This window comes from Phacochoerus africanus, unplaced genomic scaffold (assembly GCF_016906955.1).
Source record: "Phacochoerus africanus isolate WHEZ1 unplaced genomic scaffold, ROS_Pafr_v1 Scaffold_19, whole genome shotgun sequence".
Taxonomy (NCBI): Eukaryota; Metazoa; Chordata; class Mammalia; order Artiodactyla; family Suidae; genus Phacochoerus; species Phacochoerus africanus.
Window position 1 is genome coordinate 55,958 of NW_025927386.1, and position 22,754 is coordinate 78,711.

At 39.5% G+C, this 22,754-nt stretch overlaps 1 protein-coding gene across 1 annotated transcript; it reads right to left on the reverse strand.

Annotated features, from left to right (window-relative positions):
• Positions 1-277: 277 nt before the first annotated feature.
• LOC125119249 (olfactory receptor 4C45-like) lies at positions 278-22,370 on the reverse strand. Its single transcript, XM_047766094.1, has 3 exons — positions 22,347-22,370; positions 2,094-2,216; positions 278-1,240 (listed from the first exon to the last, which is right to left on the reverse strand). The coding sequence occupies exons 1-3, from the start codon at positions 22,368-22,370 to the stop codon at positions 278-280; spliced, it is 1,110 nt and encodes a 369-aa protein (XP_047622050.1).
• Positions 22,371-22,754: the final 384 nt, after the last annotated feature.

Genomic DNA, 22,754 nt, shown 5'->3' on the forward strand with positions numbered 1-22,754 from the left:
CATTGGTATATAGATCACTACAATCCAAATTGAATTATTAATTTTTTCTTCTTGTGTTAAAAGAAATTAAAAATTGCAGGGGCTCCTAAAACTATCTTGGGCTCTAGGCTCTGTGCCTACTATGCTTCAATGGGCATCCTCCCTGCTCACAATATATGGGGTCCTGAAGAAAACTGATCCAGATAGGATAATACTCCCAAGTTGATCAACTAAGAACAGGAATAAATCACCATGAAATACCGCAAGATTTTTTTTTTCTTCATACCCCACACAAGATTTATTTACCACCTGTTTTCATTATTTGTCCCCAGAGTTTTTTCAAGGCATCCTTCACTTCTGCATTTCTGAGAGTATAGATTAAAGGGTTCAGCATGGGAGTTACTATGGTGCAAAACACAGTCACAGCTTTGTCAGTGGGGAAGGAGGTCATGGGTCTCAAGTACAGGAATGAACAAGGTACAAAGAACAAGATAACAACCGTGACATGAGAGGCACAGGTAGACAGAGCTTTGCGACGCCCTTCAGAGCTATGAGTCCTCAGGGACCTCAGGATGACACCATAGGAAGCAACCAGCATGCAAAAGATTACCAAACACAGTGACCCACTGTTGGCAGCAATCAGGGGCCCCAAGGTGTGCGTGTCTGTGCAGGCTAGCTCCAGGAGAGGGATTAAATCACACATGAAATGATCAATGACATTGGGGCCACAGAATGGTAACTGGACCATGAACAAAACCTGGATCCCTCCATGAATAAACCCTAAGGCCCCAGCCATTCCGACCAGGAAAGTGCACACAGGTGGGCTCATGATGGTCATGTAGTGCAAGGGCTTACAGATGGCTACATAGCGGTCATAGGCCATGACAATCAACAAGACGATCTCAGCTGAAGCAAAGAAATGTTCAGCAAAGAGCTGGGTCATGCAGCCTTTGAAGGATACGGTGTTTGTTCCAGAGATCAAGTCAAAGATCATGTTGGGTGCGATGGAAGAAGAGTAGAACGCATCTATAAGGGACAAATAGGACAGAAAGAAGTACATGGGAGAAGCCAGGGCTGGGCTGATGAAGATGGTGACTGCGATGAGCAGGTTGCCTGCCAATGTGATCAAGTAGGTGATTAACAAAACACCAAATAAGAGTTTCTGCAGTTCTGGATTCTGGGTCAGCCCCAGTAGGATGAATTCTGTGACATTGCTCACCCTTGCCGTCAACTCATCTTGGGATGAGAGCATGCGGTCCTTCTGGAAAGAGCACAGTATTACTGAGTGATGACGTTTAAAATTCAATACGAAAAGATTTCATCCCCTCTTTAGTCATGGATTGGGGGAGCTACACCTTCTACCCGCCTCTGAGATTTTACAGATAATCATAAGAAAGGAAGGAGGGTAGATTTGTCCTTATTCATATTAATTGTGACAAACCTTAAAACACGACACTAAAAGCAAGATGTTATTGTGACCATTGACTTATGGTTGACTTCTAAACTTTCTTTGCAGCTCTAAAGTTCTCACAGATAGCTTCCTTTCACGTTGGGGGACACGTTTCATCAATCATAATTATTATTTAAAGTTCGGCTTGTCTATGGGCATGAATATTTTTAGGTATAGGCACACAATACTCTTTTTAAAAAGGCAACTGTGTATCAGATATGAGAGTAGCATCCAAGCCTTTCTCTGTCTATACCAGCTGTGTTGTCTGAGCTCTTCCTGCCTTCTGTCAAATGAAAGCACATGCACACAGGGACAGGGATACAGATGGGGTTTTTGTCCCTCAAAATGTCAAGGAACTATCTTTATAACAGCTCATTGAGCAGCATTCACTCAACCATCCAGGGTGTTTTGTCTGGCTCAGTGTGACTCTTCCACGCTCGCTCTTTCCCTGTCTTTGAATGTGAACATGTGAGTGGTACAGAGTTCCCTGAAAAGCTCTCGATATTCCTGAAATGAATTTTCTGTGCAGTTGCTCTCTCATCACACCTAGAATCCTGCTCTGGATGAGACCTATTATACCCTCCTCACATTTTACAAATGGAATTGAATGAGCCGTGAAGTTTCCCTGAGTCTTCTACTGACAAGACAGAAATGTTACAGTCACCTGAGATAACCCAACTTTCCCTTCCATCATGTTTAATCCATTAGGATGAACTTGAAGTTTTAGCTGCTCGCTGGTGGAAGTATTGACTCTATGTAAGAATACATTCTTCTTCTGGGGAACGATCTGTTCGTGGATATTCAAAAGTGAGTACACGTTGTTATTAGAAAAGACTGTAAGATATTTTACTCTTTATCCCTTTCTCATTTTGCTTCCTTCTCCAGTCCTTGCTAAGAAGCATAACCATGTGTTTTTCCTCTAAAATTCCTGGGTACTGACTTCCTTGCCATGATCTCTCACTGTCAGTAAGGATGAGGGAAGATCTTGTAATTTTCAGGAAAGCATAGTCTCTGAGTGGTTTCTTCTGTGTCCATGGCTCCTTTGGCTGGTGACTGTGTGGCTCATCATTCTTAAAGGATTTCATTGACCCGCTCTAACTTCAATGTGGTGACATGGAATTCATGAAAAAGGGAAGGAATTTCTAATCCTTACAAACAGACTTGTGCAGACTCAATCTACTTAGTGAGACATAAATGTGAACCACGATCTTGTGAAAATGAGTAGTCGTTCTCAAGAGTGTCCTGTCTGGGAAAATCACAGCGTGTTTTCTTCATTCGTTTTTGCCTGGGCCCATGGCATGTGGATGGTCTTGGGCCGGGGATCAAATCAGTGCCACGGAACTGTCAGCGTCAGGTCCTTTACCTTCTGAGCCCTCAGGGAACTGCCAGACAGTGTTTTCTCTTGCTCTTTTGGTATCATTGTGTCCCCATTCATTTTTAGAGAGAACGATTAAGCCTCAATGGACAGACCTCCCATTCTAAGAACTATCTCAGTGAAACTGAATTGGCTAAATTAAGTTAATCTACTTAAATGTTGGGAAAAAGAATTATTTACCACTCACCTGGATTGGTTGATTGTGTATCCTTACTGTTTAGATTAGGCCCAGTCACTGCTTCTTCCCCTCAGGCATTTGCCCTATAGCTGCAAATCTACATGCATTAGCCAGGGAGACACTGGAATTCTTCTCTCACTAGACAAGTCTCTTAGTCTGATTTCAGTGTATTTTTGTTCTCACTGGCAGTCTGGATTTACTCAGAAAATGAATTGTTTTAGTTAGGAAACTTGGTTAGCTATAAGATGTAATTTGGACTCACTTTCTTGGCTTCTACTGAAACCATAAACGAATCTTCAAAATATAATTATGAAAAGTTCTTCAAATGGAGAAGTATAAAATGTATGAGTAAATGAAATCCATTTGACTGAACATGCTTTTCTCCAGGCAATTCTGCCAAAGTGTTGTTTCCCAAAAAGTCTTTGAGCAATGGGGAGAGAATTCCTTTTATTTCTGATACAAGCCCACATTCAAACTCATACTAGGCTTGGCAGCAGTGTCTCCCCAGGAGATCTTCAGCTTGTTGATGCATGGCTTTGTGGCTCTTATTTCCTTAAAGGTCCTTGTAGTTCTTTCTTCGTTGACTCTAGAGAAATGTTTAAATAGACTTTCACCAAGTGCAAGTTTGGGTAATGCGTTGACCTCTCAAGTCCTCCGAGGACTAGTAATTGGCCCTGTTGGCATCTTTTCTGAAGCATCAGCCAAAGCCTTGCCTTTACTCCCACTTGGCTCCCACAGACAAGCTTAGAGGCCACTGTTAGAAATGCACTTGGGCTTTGGTGAAACATATGCCTCTGGCCATAGTTTAGGATGGGGGATTTGTGTAAGGTTCTTGGAAAGGTTTGTGTTGGGGCTTCCTTGTTCATTTTGACACAGGTGGGCCTGGCATAAGATATATGGGGGTGGTTTCAGGCATAGGTCAGAGCCCAGATGATGCTGGAAAGATGTTACCGGAGTCTGGGTTCTTTGTGCAGTTGAAGAATGGAGTCCGCAAAAACCCAGGCAACAAGCACACAAAGTCTTTATTACAGGAAAGCAAATAGCTCCCATGGCTGCTGTGTGGGGGGAGAAGTGCCCCCCTTCTCTATTGTCCTATAAAGGTTTTTAATTCCTTAAAGTGTGTGTGGGGGGGTACCAACATGGGGTGTAGAAAGATGTGGTTTTCTCCCACTGGCCTTGCTCAATATCCTATCCAATAGGGGTTTTAGGTATGGAAATGTCCTGTAGGTCTCATGGTTTTCTTTGCCCTTTTCTCCCCATAAACTGAGTCACAGGGGCTTAGGGATTAATGTCCATCTGGGGGTAGGTACACCTCCTATAGTAAAGAAGGCCTGTGGGGATGTTACTCCCTGGAGCCCTTCAGCCACAAGTGTTAATCAATAGCCATACCAAAGAAGGCATCTAAGCCCATGTTCCTCTACTGACTACCTGAGTTAGTATTCTGCCTCACAGAGAATGGACTTGTCTGTGAAAACATGATTCTTCTAAATGTATGGTTATGCTAAGAATGGAAATGTCACTTTTTGAAATTATGTGCCAGATTGAAACCTTGAAACAGAGCAGGACCCTGTGCGGCTCCTAGACACAGATACACAGAGCAATATCTTTGAGATTTTCTGCCAAAGCAGTCATCGTTCCAGAAAGAAGGTCTTACTTTGGGAACCACCATAGCTCATCGCAGGACACTCTGAGGCCAGATTAAAAGAATACAGGCTCTGAGTAAACTCTGATCCTTAGCAGCAAACCCACCCTTGAGCCATTTCCATAAAACTCCTCACCAAACCCTACCAGGGTGGGACACAATCCGGCTGATTCCCCCCCCCTTGTCTGGCAAAGCAGTAAAGGTATTCTTTTCTTGTATGACCGAAACCTCTTGTCTCCAAGGTCCAGTTCGGTGCCAGTGCACAGAGGCTGGGCTTCAGCAAGAGGATTATCCTGGGACATTGTGACATTTTTATTAGTGACTGTGAGACACAAGTGGCAGGGCTCCTAGCTCCCTAAGATTGAGTAATTAAGTCGTGGTCATATCAACTTCCTTTAGGATGAGTGGGCGCCAGATTGTCATGCTGTATTATCACATAGCTTTTTTGTGTCTGCCTCACAGAGAGAGAATCATGGGAACTTCACGTACTATGCTTTCACAGAGTAGCCATGGGAAATCACACCCAGACAGGCACTCCATGGATAAAGACACCCAGAGGGAGCGAATAGAAACACTGTGGCAAAGAGGCTGCCTACAGCTTCCTCTCCCTCAGCTTCTGAGGTGATAAAGAGCTGGCTGGAACCCTGCTCAGAATTGCCTTTCTCTTTCAGCAGCCTTTACCTTGAAACCAGATCAACACACTCCTGAAGTTCAGAGCAGAGAGGGAAGCAATGATGTCAGCTCTATCCTCAACAGTGAACAGTTTTGCTCGTGTGTTTGCTGCCCGCCTCATGCACAGTCTGTCCCTCTCCCTTGATTTTTTTAAAAATTGTGGTAAAACACACATGGAATTTACCATTTAAATCATTTTGCACGTGCAGGTCAGTGGCATCCAGTACATTCACATTGCGTGCAACCATCCTCACCAGCTATCTCCAAAATTTGTTCCTCTTTTCAGACTGAAACTCCACATCCCCTAAATCATTACTACTCATTCCTGCTTTCTCCCAGCCCCTAGAAACCATTGTTATTCTCTGTGTCTGAGTTGGATTTTTTCTAATATGTTGCACATAAATGCAATTACATAGTATTTGTCCTTCTATAACTGACTTTTTCCACTTAGAATAATGATCTCAAAGCTCATCTATGTTGTCACATAGGGCATGATTTCCTTCTTTTTAAAGGCTGAATAATATTCCATGTACATACAGCATATTAAAAAATGCATTCATCTATTGATTGACATGTGGGTGGTTTCTACATCTTGGCTCTTGTGAATAATGCTGAAGTGAATACAGAACTGCAAATATGTCCTTGAGATCCTACTGTTATTTTGGATAAATACCCAGAAATGGGATTACTGGTTCATGTGGTACTTCTATTTTTAATGTTTTGAGGAATGCCCATACCATTTTCCATAGAGGCTGTAGCAATTTCCATTCCCACCAGCAGTGTACAAGGGTCCCCTCTTCTCCCCATCGAGGTCAATAATTGTTTTCCCTTGTCTTTTCTATCATAGCAATTCTAACATGTATGAGGTAACAGCTCACTGTGGTTTTGATTTGCATTTCCCCAATGATTATTGATGTAGAATATCTTTTCATATTCTTGTTGGCCATGTGTGTGTCTTCTTTGGAGAAATGTTTATTCCAACCCTTTGCCCATTTAAGAAATCAGGCTGTTTTTGCTATTGAGTTGCATGGGTTCTTTATATATTTTGGATACTAACTCCTCATCAGATACATGGTTTGCACATAATTTTTCCCATTCCAACACAGTTGCGTTTTCACTCTCTTGTTTCTTGTGTTGTAGAGAAGCTTTTAATTTTGATGTTGTCCCACTTGTGTGTTTTCGCTTTTGTTATTGTGCCTTTGGTGTCCTTTCCAAGAAATGTCCAATGTCACACTACCTCAAAAAATGTAATTGGACATTTCCAAGAAATTTCCGATGTCACACTACCTCAGAAAACACTGACCAACAACACCAGCCCTCAGGAAACATTCCACGGCAGTGGCAAGGGAAACCCTGCCCAGCCACGGGGAGTACAACTCTACCATGAAAGAGAAAACAACAAGCAAGATGAAGAAGCTTAGAAACCACCCCCAGTCAAACCAACAGGAGAACTCACCTAAAGCAGTCAACGGGGAAACAGATCTCTGCAGTCTGTCAGACCTGGAGTTCAAAAGAGAAATAGTGAAAATACTGAAGGAATTAAGAGAAGATAAGAACAGTAAAGCAGACACCCTCAGAAAGGAACTAGAACATATAAGGAGGAGCCAAGAAAAACTAGAACATTCATTTGCAGAGATGCAAACTGAGCTAAGGGCAGTAAAAACCAGAATGAATAATGCAGGAGAACAAATCAGTGATGTGGAAGATAGAGTAATGGAAATCACCCAATCAGGTCAGCAGACAGAAAACCGAATCAAAAAACTGGAAAGCAATATAAGAGACCTATGGGATAATATAAAGCAGGTCAATCTATGCATAATAGGAATTCCAGAAGGAGTAGAAAAAGATAAGGGAATGGAAAATATATTTGAGGAAATTATTGCTGGAAACTCCCCAAATCTAAAGGATACTGAGTTCAAGGTACAGTGCTCCAAACAAGTTGAACCCAGATAGACCCACACCAAGACACATTATAATAAAAATGGCAAAAGTTAGTGATAAAGAGAGGCAGCAAGAGAAAAGCAGAATGTTACCTACAAGGGAACCCCCATAAGGTTATCATCTGATTTCTCTACAGAAACTCTACAGGTCAGGAGGGAATGGCAAGAGATGTTTAAAGTGCTAAAAGGAAAAAATATGCAACCTAGAATACTCTATCCAGCAAGAATATCATTTAAAATAGAAGGAGAAATAAAAATTTTTCCCAACAAACAAAAGCTAAAAAAATACAGCAATACAAAACTCAGGCTAAAAGAAATACTGAAACTGCATCTCTAAACCAAAAAGAAAGGAAAGAAAGGAGGAAAAAGAAAAAAAAAGAAGAGGAGGAAGAACTAGGACTGAGGAAACCGCAATCAGAGAGCAGTCACTCAAATAAGCCAGCATACAGATTTAATCATGAACATGCTTCGAACAAAATAAAATTAAAAAGAAAAAAAAGAGTCCTCAAAATCATAAAATGTGGGCAAGGGATGCTAGGAAATAAATAGACCCTTGTTTTTGTTTGTTTGTTTCTCTTCTTAATTTTAATATAGTAATGAAGTGTTTGAACCTATAGGACCATCACACTAAAACACACAATTATAGGAAGGGGTTAGCATACTTAAAAAACAGGGCAACCACAAGCCAAAACCAAACATTGCATTCACAAAAAATGAAAGAAAAAAAACCACTCAAGCAGATAATAACTAGAGAACATCCAGCCAAAAAAAGAAAGGAAGGAAGAATGGAGAACCATAGAATCAACTGGAACACGAGGTTCTAAATGGCAATAAATAATCTATCAATTCTCACCTTAAATGTTGATGGCCTGCAATGCCCCAATCAAAAGACACAGAGTGGCTGAGTGGATAAAAAGGCAAAAACCTTCAATATGCTGCCTACAAGAAACTCACCTTAGGAAAAAGGACACATACAGATTTAAAGTGAGGGGGTGGGGAAAAAATATTTCATGCCAATAGACATATGAGTTGCAATCCTCATATCAGACAAAATAGACTATAAAACAAAAGACATAAAGAAAGACAAAGAAGGACACTATTTAATGATTAAGGGATCCATCCAAGGAAAGGATGTTACTATTGTCAACATATATGCCCCAAATACAGGAGCACCCAGATACATACAACAAATACTAACAGACATAAAGGGAGAAATTGATGGGAATACAATCACAGTAGGAGACTTTAACACCCCCCTCACACCAATGGACAGATCCTCTAGACAGAAAACCAATAAAGCAACAGAGATCCTAAAGGAAACCATAGAAAAGTTAGACTTAATCGATATCTTCAGGACCCTACATCCAAAAAAATCAGAATACATGTACTTCTCAAATGCTCATGGAACATTCTCAAGAATCGACCACATATTGGGACACAAAGCTAACCTCAACAAATTTAGGAGCATAGAAATTATCTCAAGTATCTTCTCTGACCACAATGCCATGAAACTAGAAATCAACCACAGGAAAAGAAATGAGAAAAAACCTACTACGTGGAGACTAAACAACATGTTACTAAAAAACCAATGGGTCAATGAGGACATCAAGAAGGAAATTAAAAAAAATACCTTGAAACAAATGATAATGAAGACGCAACCTCTCAAAATCTATGGGATGCTGCAAAAACAGTGCTCAGAGGGAAATTTATAGTGATACATGCCTTCCTCAAAAAAGAAGAAAGATCCCAAATTGACAACTTAACCCTCCACCTAAATGAATTAGAAAAAGAAGAACAAAAAAGACCTAAAGTCGGCAGAAGGAAGGAAATTATAAACACCAAAGAAGAAATCAATAAAATAGAGATTCAAAGAACAATGGAGAAAATTAATAAAACCAAGAGCTGGTTCTTTGAAAAGGTGAACAAAATTGACAAACCCCTGGCCAGACTCACTAAAAAGAGGAGAGAAAGAACGCAAATAACCAAAATTAGAAATGAAAAAGGAGAAATCACAACGGATACAGCAGAAATACAAAAAACCATAAGAGAATACTATGAACAACTATACGCCAACAAGTTTGACAATCTGGAAGAAATGGACAATTTTCTAGAATCTTACAGCCTGCCAAAACTGAATCAAGTAGAAACAGACCAACTGAACAGACCGATCACTAGAAATGAAATTGAAGATGTCATAAAAACACTCCCTACAAATAAAAGTCCAGGACCAGCTGGCTTCACAGGTGAATTCTATCAAACATATAAAGAGGACCTGGTGCCCATCCTCCTGAAACTCTTTCAAAAGGTTGAAGAAGAAGGAATACTCCCAAAGACATTCTATGATGCCACCATCACCCTCATTCCAAAACCAGACAGAGATACCACCAAAAAAGAAAACTATTGGCCAATATCATTGATGAATATAGATGCAAAAATTCTCCACAAAATCTTAGCCAGCTGAATCCAACAACATATCCAAAAATTATACACCATGACCAGGTAGGGTTCATCCCAGGTTCACCAGGATGGTTCAACATACGCAAATCAATCAACGTCATACACCACATTAACAAAGAAAAGTAAAAAATCATATGATCATCTCAATAGACGCAGAAAAAGCATTTGACAAAGTCCAACATCCATTCATGATCAAGACCCTTGCCAAAGTGGGTATAGAGGGAACGTTCCTGAACATAATCAAAGCCATTTATGACAAACCCACAGCAAATATAATACTCAATGGGGAAAAACTGAAAGCCTTCTCACTCAAATCTGGAACAAGACAGGGATGCCCACTCTCACCACTGCTCTTCAACATCGTTTTGGAAGTCCTAGCCACAGCAATTAGACAAACAAAAGAAATAAAAGGCATCCATATGGGAAAAGAAGAGAGAAAACTGTCACTGTATGCAGATGACATGGTACTATACATAGAAAACCCTAAGGACTCAACCCAAAAACTACTTGAACGGATTAATAAATTAGGCAAAGTAGCAGGATAGAAGATTAACATTGAGAAGTCAGTCGCATTCCTGCATACCAGCAATGAAATACTAGAAAAGGAATACAAAAATACAATACCTTTTAAAATTGCACCTCACAAAATCAAATACCTCGGAATACACCTGACAAAGGATTTAAAGGACTTATATGCCGAGACTATAAAACTTTAATCAAAGAAATCAAAGAAGATGTAAAGAAATGGGAAGATTTCCCATGTTCATGGATTGGAAAAATCAACATTGTAAAAATGGCCACACTGCCCAAAGCAATCTACAAATTCCATGCAATCCCTATCCAATTACCCATGACATTTTTCACAGAACTAGAACAAACAATCCAAACATTTATATGGAACAACAAAAGACCCAGAATCGCCAAATCAATCCTGAGAAACATGTGTATGTCTCCTTTGGAGAAATGTTTATTCCAACCGTTTGCCCATTTAAGAAATCAGGCTGTTTTTGCTATTGAGTTGTATGGGTTCTTTATATATTTTAGATACTAACTCCTCATCAGATACATGGTTTGCACATAATTTTTCCCATTCCAACACAGTTGTGTTTTCACTCTCTTGTTTCTTGTGTTGTAGAGAAGCTTTTAATTTTGATGTTGTCCCACTTGTGTATTTTCGCTTTTGTTACTTGTGTTTTTGGTGTCCTTTCCAAGAAATGTCCAATGTCACGAAGTTTTTCCACTATGTTTTATTCTAGGAGTTTTACAATTTCTGATTTTACAGTTTCAGCTTTTACATTTAAGTCTTTAGTCCATTTGAGTTGATTTTTGTGACTGGTGAAAGATGAGGGCCCAATTTCAGTCTTATTTTTAAAAAAGTTAGATTGTTCATTTCCCCCTGTTTCTTTCTCAGAGTATGAGGGAAGTATAATTACAGGATGCATGGAAATATGTTAGCAAGTGATGGTGGATTAGTTTGTAATGATGCCACTCTGAGTACTAGATTGAAATAATACATCACTTGTTGGAAGGCACTCTGAATTTCCAGTTCCACTCATCCACTTTTGACAGCAGCTGTGAACTGGAGTTTTAACACTTGCCATCTGCCTCTACATGGATTAAATCATGAACCAGTTCAGCTGCAGACCCACAGCATGCCCTCAGCAGAGCTTAGGGTGAAGACCAGGAGTGAGGCATGCTGTGCTCTGGGAAAACTGGAAGAGCAGGTCTTCAGATAGATATTGTTAGGAGATTTTATGAGCCCACTTCTTGCATCTCTTCATTTCTTATAAAAAAAAAAAACACTAAAGCCCTTCATGGTAGTGTCTGCTCCTCATGACTAGTAGTAACGTTCATGACACCAGAGGCAAACTTCATAAAATGTGTGCATGGCTGCATGCACCTCTGCCTCCACCTTTAACACATATGTTGGCATTTCCCCTTTTCCCTTTGGGTCAGGATTTCAGAGCTCCTGGGTTGTAATAAGTGGACAAAACAAAATATGTCATCAGTCAATGCAGTCACTCCCAAGGGTGGGCTGGTGAGCCCTGAGGGAACTCAGGAAAGAAACAAAGAATACTGGCCCACAACAGAGGTACCTATTGAAGGAATGAGTCCAGTAAGCCCAGACCTTTATATCTTCCCATAGAAATAGGTTTTCTGTAAATCTTCTTCTGTAACTCTGATGACATGTGTCTCCTCTTCCTACTACCTTCCCTTTCTTGCAAAAACTCATATATCCTAGCTTCCCCCTGCCTCACCTGCTCAGAGGGGGTTCTCTGGGCTAAGATGCTGTCTCCTAGGCTTAAGTCCTAATTTTGCCCCAAATAAAACTTAATTCCAGCTTTCATGTTGTGCATTTTTTTTAAGTCTACACAGCCCGCTCACGGAACTCTGAAAAAAATGTTCTTTTCTGCATTCCAGGATGGAATCTTAAAATCCATAAAATCTTAAAAATTCCATATTTTAAGACATGATGATGTAAGATATTGCTATCCTAAAGAATATAATACTCTAAAGTTTCTTGTAATTATCCAGATATAATCAAGTCAATTTTATTTTTTTTCCACTGTACAGCATGGGGACCAAGATACACTTACATGCATACATTTTTTCCCTCACTTTGTTTTGTTGTGAAATAAGTATCTCAATGCAGTTCTCAATGCTACACAGCAGGATCTCATTGTAGATCCATGCCGAGAGCAATGGTTTGCATCCATTAACCCCAGGCTCCCAATCCCTCTCACTCCCTCCCTTACCTCCTGGGCCGCCACAAGTCTATTCTCTAAGTCCAGGATTTTCTTTTCTATGGGAAGGTTCCTTTGTGATGTATGTTAGATTCCAGTTACAAGTGATATCATATGGCCTTTGTCTTTGTCTTTCTGACTCATTTCACTCAGTATGGTAGTCTCTAGTTCCATCCATGTTGCTGCAAATGGCATTATGTTGTTTTTTTTTTTATGTCTGAGTAGAGTTCCATTGTGTAAATATACTACATCTGCCTAATCTTCCTAATATGTTGATGGACATTTGGGTTGTTTCCATGTCCTAGCTATTGTGTATAGTGTTGCAATGAATATGCAAGTGCATGTGTTTTTTTTTAAGGAAATTTTTGTCTGGATATATGCCTAAGAGTGGGATTGCGGGGTCATATGGTAGTACCATACCTTAGAAATCTATACATAGAACTTCCATATGACCCCACAATCCCACTCTTGGGCATCTATCCGGACAAAACTCTACTTAAAAGAGACACATGCACCCGCATGTTCATTGCAGCACTATTCACAATAGCCAAGACATGGAAACAACCCAAATGTCCATTGACAGATGATTGGATTCAGAAGAAGTGGTATATATACACAATGGAATACTACTCAGCCATAAAAAAGAATGACATCATGCCATTTGCAGCAACATGGATGGAACTAGAGAATCTCATACTGAGTGAAATGAGCCAGAAAGACAAAGACAAATACCATATGATGTCACTTATAACTGGAATCTAATATCCAGCACAAATGAACATCTCCTCAGAAAAGAAAATCATGGACCTGGAAAAGAGACTTGTGGCTGCCTGGTGGGTGGGGGAGGGAGTGGGAGGGATCGGGAGCTTGGGCTTATCAGACACAACTTAGAATAGATTTACAAGGAGATCCTGCTGAATAGCATTGAGAACTTTGTCTAGATGCTCATGTTGCAACAGAAGAAAGGGCTGGGGGAAAAATGTAATTGTAATGTATACATGTAAGGATAACCTGACCCCCTTGCTGTACAGTGGGAAAAAAATAATAATAAATAATTTAAAAAAAATAAAAAATAAAAAATTAAAAAAAATAAGGTATCTCCAAAGTGTTCTCCATAGTGGGTGTACCAGCTTACATTCCCACCAACAGTGCAGGAGGGTTCCCTTTTCTCCACAACCCCTCCAGAACTTGTTATTTGTGGACTTACGAATGATGGCCATTCTGACTGGTGTGAGGTGGTATCTCAGGGTAGTTTTGATTTGCATTTCTCTAATAATCAGTGATGTTGAGCATTTTTTTATGTACTTGTTGGCCATCAGTGTATCTTCCTTGGCAAACAGTGTATTCAGGGCCTTTGCCCATTTTTCCTTTGGGAGGTTGGCTTTTTTGCTGTTGCATTGTATAAGCTGCTTGTGTATCCTAGAGATGAAGCCCTTGTCTGTTGCATCGTTTGCAACTCTTTTCTCCCATTCTGTAAGGTGTCGTTTTGTTGTCGTTTTGGTTTCCTTTGCTGTGCAAAAGCTGGTCTGTTTGACTAGGTCCCTGCTGGTTTCTTTTGACTCTTCTTTCCGTTGCCTTGGGAGACTGACCTGAGAACATATTCATGAGGTTGATGTCAGAGAGTGTTTTGCCTATGTTCTCTTCCAGGAGTTTGATGGTGTCTTGTCTTCTATTAAAGTCTTTCCACCATTTTGAGTGTATTTTGGTGCATGGTGTGAGGGTGTGTTCTATTTCTATTGCTTTGCATGCAGCTGCCCATGTTTCGCAGCAATGCTTGCTGAATAAACTTTCTTTTTCTCATTTTATGCTCTTGCCTCCTTTGTCAAAGATGAATGGACCGTAGGTGTCAGGGTATATGTGTGGGTTCTCTATTCTGTTCCATTGGTCTGTCTGTCTGTTTTGATACCAGTACCACACTGTTTTGATGACTGTGGCTTTGTAATATTACTTGAGGTCTGGGAGAGTTATGCTTGCTGCTTGGATTTTGTTCTTCAGGATTGCCTTGACAATTCTGGGTCTTTTGTGGTTCCCTATACATTGTTGGATTATTTGTTCTAGTTCTGTGAATAATGTCGTGGGTATTTTGATAGGGATTGCATTGAATCTGTAGATTGCTTTGGGTAATATGGCCATTTTTACAATATTGAATTTTCCAATCCATGAACATGGAATATCTTTCAATTTCTTTACATCTTCTTTAATTTCCAGGATTAATGTTTTATACTTCTCGGCATATAAGTCCTTTACCTCCTTGGTCAGGTGTATTCTGAGGTATTTGATTTTTTTAGGTGCAATTTTGATACTGTATTTTTGTATTCCTTTTCTAATATTTCATTGTCGGTATACAGAAATGTGACTGATTTCTGAATGTTAATCTCATATCCTGCTACATTGCTGAATTTATGAATCAGTTCAAGTAGTTTTTGGGTTGAGTCCTTAGGGTTTCATATGTATAATATCATGTCATCTGCATACATGACAGTTTTATCTCTTCTCTTCCTATTTGGATGCCTTTTATTTCTTTTGTCTATTTAACATATGGGTATAGCAACTGATCCTCTTCATACTCAGTAGCAAGATGGAAACAAAGGTTGGAGTTGTTAGTACCTTGCTGCCCAAAGGTACTGGGGAAATAGAAAAAGAAATACAAATAGATGGTGGAGAATAGAAAGAAGAGAAAAATGTCATTGATAGAAGAGTAGGGAGATCACTGCCACCCAGTGTCCTAAGTTGTCCTGTGTATTAGAAGACAAACTTTTATAGCTCTTGTAATTTACTTGCAAGTATAATCCAGGGAGTGTAAGGTGGTGCTTTGGAATTAATTTCTCTGCTGTGAGCTTCACACATCCCCAAACGTGGATCTACAGACTTAGAGCAAGTAGTACCTTGATTAACTATAAACCTCTTTTTGCAAACTGAATTGATAGCTCATATTTTTTTTCAAATGGATATCCAACTGTTTTTCTAACTTATGTTAGTAAATGTACACTTATTGATGAAGGTGTTTCATTGACATAATTTTACTTACCATATATTTAGCAACAGCCTGTATGTTTGTCACTGTACATAAGTTACATTTTGTGTTTCCCATAAATATTGCACCAGATAACAATGAACAGTGATGTTTCATGTGAGAGAAAACTGAAATGCACAGAAGTCAAGCAGCTTGCAAGGTTATGTATTTGGGAAGTTCCATCCTGAGAATGATATTCATGATTGTTTCATTTCATGGTTTATCCTCTTGCCACACATTATTTTATATGCTCCTAAGTGGAAACAAGGATTCATAAGTGATTATAACAAAAGTTGATTCGAATGTCTGAGTAATGGTATCTGTGTTTGAGGAGCTGAGAATGAATAGTGAGACCATGAGGACAGGTTGAAATTGAGGTAGCCACAGGATATATGTGTGAAAATACTCATTTGGGTTTTTTCACAGTTTGAAATGGATGTCAGGACTCTAAAACTAGATTTGGGAATCTTTGCTTGTAAATGAGAGTTTAAATTATTTGGAAATTGAGGAAGGTCATCCAGGAAAACAGAGAGAATAGAGAATTGAGCCACTCTTCTGGGTAGGGTTAAACTAACAGAAAGAATCCCAGAGTGGTCTCAAGAAGCTTGTGGAAAAATCATAAGTGAAACCATGAATAGTAGTGATATCATACTTAAAGGAGTGGAGTTTCATAAAGATGTGAGTGGGTGTTCTGTGTACAAAGGGCACATCAGCACTTGTGGCTAAAACTCAGACACCTGTAAATCCTGATTCACATAACCAATGAGTAGAACAATTTCAAATAGAAAAAATGTGCTAGAAACCATGCATTTTATTTTCATTGCTCAGAATCTTAAAGTTCTGTAAACTAATACTCACTGAGGACAGAAATCATGACTGTTTCGTTCTCCAGCATTATCTTTATCATAGCAAACAATAATTTGTAGCATGCAATTTCTCTCTCTTTTTTTCGTTTTTTTCATTTCTTAAGGAAGGCCAAGAGATCTGAAGGTAGTATGTGGAGGAAGCCAGGTCAAAGAAATGTGCTTTTTAACAATGGAAAAGAAGGAGTTCCCATCATGGCTCAGCTGTTAATCAACCCAACTAGCATCTGTGAAGACACCCATTCAATCCCTGGCCTTGTTCCAGTGGGTTCAGGATCCAGCGTTGCTGTGAGCTGTGTAGGTCGCACCCATGGCATATTGATGTTCCTAGGCTAGGGGTTGAATCAGAGCTGTAGCTGCTGGCCTTCACCACAGCCCAGCAATGTGGGATCCAAGCTATGTCTGCAACCTCCTAACTTTGAACACTTTTGATCAACCCTTTGATTTGTACACTAAGGAAGGCATAAGTGAAAAATGCCATGAGGAAGTTGTGGACCAAGAAGTTGGTTTCAGATGACAGGAGATGAATAGAAGTTTCAGTTTTCCTCATAGTTTGGATTGACTGAAAGGAAGTCCATACCAAATAAGATCTTTTTCTTATGGAGTTAATATAATCCTAACGTGTGGTGTGAATATTAATTTCTTTAGGAATATAAGCCATGTGAACACACACACTAGTGTTGAGTCAAGTTTATGTAGAAGAGACGGTCTTACAGTCATGTGAGACACCTTGTCTTCGATGGTCACTGCTGGGTCTCTGCCTCTCTGGTCTGCCGGATATCCCTGTGGTTTGATCTCCTGTTTCCACTGCCCTGTGTGTTGACTTGTGTTTATAATTATACTTCTATTTGCTTATAACCACGGCTTGACAGGTGTTCCTTCCAAAGAGTTTATTTACTAGAAATGGTGGTCTTGTGTCTCATTGTGGACCTTCAACTTGTTTGTTCTTCCTGACTCAGGAAAAAGCACCAGGTTCAAGTAAGCATAGCATCTTCATATTTTAAAGGACAATATATTTAATCTAAGAAACCTCTCTTCTTTTCTTGGGGTTATATTGGAAATTCTTATCATATGTTTACCTAGATTCTTCTAGAACAGTGACAGAACAGAATGAGAAAATTCACCCTTTTGTAGGAGTATTTTTTCCTTAGGGAGGTTCTGACTGTTGGGGTTATACTCATATTAATAATCTATCTGTAAAAAAAATCCTTTCTGCTCTTAAAATGACCCTTTATATTTGGGAGGAAATATTTCCTTGTCTGTTGAGTCATACTCATTTCAATAATTTGTTTATAATAGTGGGCTATTATGATTATGACATAGATGGTCTGAATGAAAGCATATTCAGGTGAGCTAGGTACATGTAGTTGATGGTAGGGAATTCAAAAATAATAGTCAATTACAGAAAGTATGTAATAATGAGGAGGAGTGTTTTTAGGCTTTGAAACATAAATAGTTATATCAGAGATGTGAATGGTTTTCAGTGAATTTTAATGTAATTCAGAAAGGAGAGTAATTTGAGAAAGACTGAGGCATTTAAAAATTATATTTATATAATTATAAATATATGAAAATTATATTTACACCATGGAGATTGACATCATCTTTTGTCAGTATTCATCAACAGTATGGTCTCTAGTTACATGATCATTAAGAATCTTTTCTTTTTTATTGCCTCTTTGTCTTTTTATTTGGAAGTTCCCAGACTAGGGGGTTGAATTGAAGCTGTAGCCTCTGGCTGACACCACAGCCATAGCAATGCAGGATCTGAGCTGTGTCTGCGACCTATAGCACAGTTCACAGCAACACCAGCTACGCATCCCATGGATGCTATTTGGGTTCGTTAACCACTGAGCCATGATGGGAACTCCAGTTTGTTGCCTTATTTGTATTTTAACCATATAGAAAACTTGATATGAGTATTTTTTTTCTTATTTGGAACTTCTATTTCTGTTTAAATATTACTAAATTATATCAATTTTAATAAATTTATATTAACTTTATTGTCCCAAGAAGCTTACATTTTTTTTTTCATCTGAGAAAAACATCATTTATTTCTCAGTGCGGGGCCAGAAACCTGTGAATTCCACAATGAAATCCAATGACATATATAATCACCTTTTTATTATTTTTTTTTTCAGGCTGCACCTGCAGAATATGGAAGTTTCCAAGTTAGAGGTTGAATCAGAGCTGCAGCTGCAGGCCTATGCCACCACCACAGCAACGTGGGATGTTAGCCATGTCTGCAACATGCACCACAGCTCATGGCAATGCCAGATACTTAACCCACTGAGCAAAGTTGGGGGTCAAACCCACATCCTCACGGACACTATGTCAGGTTCTTAAACCACTGATCCACAGTGGGAACTCCTACATCAGATTGTAAATTAAAAATCAGATTGTATATTTTTCATGGCTAATCTATCTCAAGCAGTTTATATCACTGATCACAGCTGCTACAGTTTGATTTCTGTTTTTGCAAGGTTTGCATAGTAAAAGATTCCAGTTTGTAGGGTTTCAGTTGAAGACTTCTATTTCAAGACAAGGAAAATATGAAAAGGGTTGTATCCCGGATCCAATCTGGGTACCTCCCCAGATGCACTCTATATAATATGTCTTCTGGACAGGCTGTGGATGTAGAACTCCCATGTCACTGTCACCACATCTCTTGCAGACAGACATGTATAATCAAATTCCTTCCTAGGAGTCTATACCACAGATAAGAGAATTGTAAAGAAGTCTGAATGTACACCCTCACAGGGTTTATTTTGAAGTCAGTGGTCTGATACAGCAAGAGTGGGACTCTGAAATCTAAAATAGACACACTTTCATGAAGAAGAGTGAGAAGCATGAACTCACAAATATTCTTGCAAGGCCCTAGTTGTCCTAAGTAGCTTCCTCGTTCTTGAAAGAGAGAAAAGAACAATCAGCCCTATAAATTAAAAAAATGTAAATTAATAGAAAAAGATGAATCATACCTACACTCATAGGATAACAATTACATTTGGAGTCGGGTCCAGAACCCTGAACTTGAGTTCCTGTTGTGGCTCAGTGGTTAACGAATCCAACTGGGAACCATGAGGTTGTGGTTTGATCCCTGGCCTTGCTCAGTGGATTAAGGATCTGGCATTGCTGTGAGCTGTGGTGTAGGTTGCAGATGCAGCTTGGATCCTACATGGCTGTGGCTGTGTCATAGGCCGGTGGCTACAGCTCTGATTGAACCCCTAGCCTGGGAACTTCCATATGCCATGGGTGCAGCCCTAGAAAAGACAAAAAAAAAGAAAAAGAACCCTTAACTACTAATGACATTCTACCTTATCCAAAAGCACCAGGGCCCTTAATATTAACCTGATTTTAAAAAGATATATTCTTTGTTTTCAAGAACTAAATGAGCCTGATCAAACCCAGTGCCTCATTCATTTTCTCTAAAATACCAATTGTAATTTTACTATGATATGCAGGAAATAAGACAACTAACTGCTGTTTACCATTTTTTTCATGATAAACATCACCTAGGAGATGAATATTCACTAGAAATCTGCAGAGAACTGCACAACAGGTGATTGGAAGGAATACACTGGTTGCTTGGCAGGAAGGATGAGGTGAGGATCTTTATATAGGTAGCAAAAGATGAATAATCAGATATTAATAGGTGACCACTAACCTTAAAAAGTTGTAGGAAAAAAATGAGTCTTGTTAACTACAAGCTTTAATTTTCAGGTTTGGGATCAGAGCTTAATTACAGAGAAAAATTAAAAAGTCACTGTACCCAATTTGTGATCCAGCAATCCAGTCCCCCTTTGCTTTCATTTGAAGATGAGTTTCTACTGCTCATCTTCCCATTCACTAGTTTTGCCATCTTACGTGAAAACAGGAACTCTTCATTTCATATTTAAAGTAGAAGAAATAAGAAAGTTATTTGGAATTTCCAAGTATACATATTTGTAGGCATAAGTTTTGGGTAGTTAGGCAGTATAATGCAGATCTTATATTTTCCCCTCTCACCCCACACACACACAAAAAAATCCACCCCCTTACTTGGGCTATGTGCACTTGAGAAATGGTGGGATCATGACCTGTGCTGGCTGGTGACATCCTGGGAGCAGTGAGAGAAAAGGGATCTTGCATTCACTGTGTAGATTTTCACTTCATCTTAGTACCTGCTAATGTACATTTCATCACTGCTCTCTCCAGTGATACCTGAAACTCTTTAGTTCAATTAAAAATAAATAGGAGTTCCCATTGTGGCACAGGGGAAGCAAATCCAACTAGTAACCATGAGGCTGCGCATACGATCCCAGGCCTCGCTCAGTGGATTAAGGATCTGGCATTGCCATGAGCTGTGAAAGAGGTCACAGATGAGGCTTGGGTCCTGCATTGCTATGACTGTGGCATAGGCCAGCAGTTGAGGCTTGGATTTGACCACTAGCCTGGGAACCTCCATATGCCATGCGTGTAGCCCTAAAAAATAAATAAATAAACAAACAAGCAAGCAAACAAACCTCCAGTCTTTTGTGAGATGGTGTAGAGGTGTTGCCCGACTATGGAGAAAGTGGGCTAGAGAGAGAGAAAATAGTCTTCATGTGACTCAAGGTGCCTTTCCCTCCTACATTCTATGGAGCTTGATGCTCTAAGCTCTTAGCATCTCAGGAGTTTTGCAGGTGAACTACTTGCTATTATCCCCTATCCTATCCTATCCTATTTATCTCCATTCTCAAACATTTGTAACTTCCTCTATCTGTTAAATCAGTTACTTATCACTCTTCTCTATGTTTCAAAGAACATGTGGAAGTCTTTCACCAACTGGTATTTCCTGTCTGGTTCTTTTTATCACTATGGATTAACGCATGATTTGGGGTTTTTTCATTTGTTGTTGTTGTTGATGATGTTTTAGCTCCACACCTGTGCCATATGAAAGTTCCTAGGCTAGGAGTCGAATCAGCTAGCAGCTGTTGCACAAGGCCAGTTCTGAGTCATATCTGTGACCTGCACCACTCATGGCAATGCAGGATCATTAAACCACTGAATAGGGCCAGGGATCAAACCCACATCCTCATGGATACTAGTTGGGTTTGGGTTCATTAACAGTGAGCCTGAAGAGGAACTCCTTGGTTTACATTTTGTACTCTTTGTCCTTCATGTTCTCTGTTCACTTAAAAGGTCTGCTTTCAGGAGTTCCTGTCGTGGCTCATTGGTTAACAAATCCAACTAGGAACCATGAAGTCACCAGTTCGATCCCTGGCCTTGCTCATTGTGTTAGGAATCTGGCATGACGTGAGCTGTGGTGTAGGTTGCAGACATGGCTCGAATCCCATGTTGCTGTGGCTCTGGCATAGGCCAGCGACTGCAGCTCCAATTCAACCCCTAGCCTGGGAACATCCATATGCCATGGGAACAGCCCAAGAAATGGCAAAAATACAAAAAAAAATTCTGCTTTCATATAGCTCTGTTTTGTCAAGATGCAAATTCTTTCTCCACAAGTCTTTTACAATATTCTCCCACTTCCCATCAGCCTCTTAGGTCCCTATTCAGAATTTCAGAGAGGAAATCCCCAATAAATCTGGTTTGTCCTTGAGCTGAATAGACTAAACTTAGGTCATTGGCCAATCTACAGAGTAACCAACTCCCCCAGTCAGGCATCATCCTGGGTACAATCTGCTGTGATTTAAAAGGGGGGGGGGGTTGGAAGGGTAATGGGATAAAAGTGTGGCACCTGATCATATTTGTTTAGCATGGACTCTTAGCCAAGCATTTTGAGGAAAATATGACAGTATCTAATCAAATATTTACCTAGTCATTTAGATAAATTTGACTTGCTTTCTCTTTTTTTATTAACTTTATTGAGATATTATTAACATCTAACATATGTAACTATAAGGTATATAATGTGATGATTTGATAGAGGTACATATTAGAAAATGAGCATCAAATAAGTTTAATTAATCCCCCCACCCCATTAATGACATTGTGTCTGTGTGTGTGGTGATAACATTTAAGATCTAACTCTCTTAACAGCCTTCAAATATATAATACCTTTTTGTTAACAATAGTCCCCATGCTGCGCATGAGACCCCAAGAACTTATCCATTTTATAGGTGGGGGTTTGTATCCTTGAACTAATATCTCCCTTTCCACCCCTCAACCCCTGGAAACTGCTGTTTCTGAGGTTGGCTTTTTCAGATGCTGCATATAAATAAAAACATACACTTTGTCTTTTGCATCTGACTTATTTCACTTAGGCTTCAAGTTCCATGTTGTCCCAGAAGGTAGGGTTTCCTTCTTTTCTATGGCCTAATAATATTCAATTTCAGGTATATCTCACATCTTTATCCATTTATCCTATGATGAACATTTAGGTTGTTGTCATATTTGGCTCTTGTGGAAAATAGTGCAAGGAAAATGAGAGCAAAAAAAGAATATTTTAGAGGGAGAAGGGTCTAC

Excerpts from the sequence above, each read along its gene's own strand:
- LOC125119249 (XM_047766094.1), bottom strand. The coding sequence starts at position 22,370 with ATGGGGACTATTGTTAACAAAAAG. Across the intron at positions 2,217-22,346 it reads GGACTATTGTTAACAAAAAG|ATCGTTCCCCAGAAGAAGAA; the intron begins GTATTATATATT and ends ATCCACGAACAG. Across the intron at positions 1,241-2,093 it reads GGAAAGTTGGGTTATCTCAG|AAGGACCGCATGCTCTCATC; the intron begins GTGACTGTAACA and ends TGCTCTTTCCAG.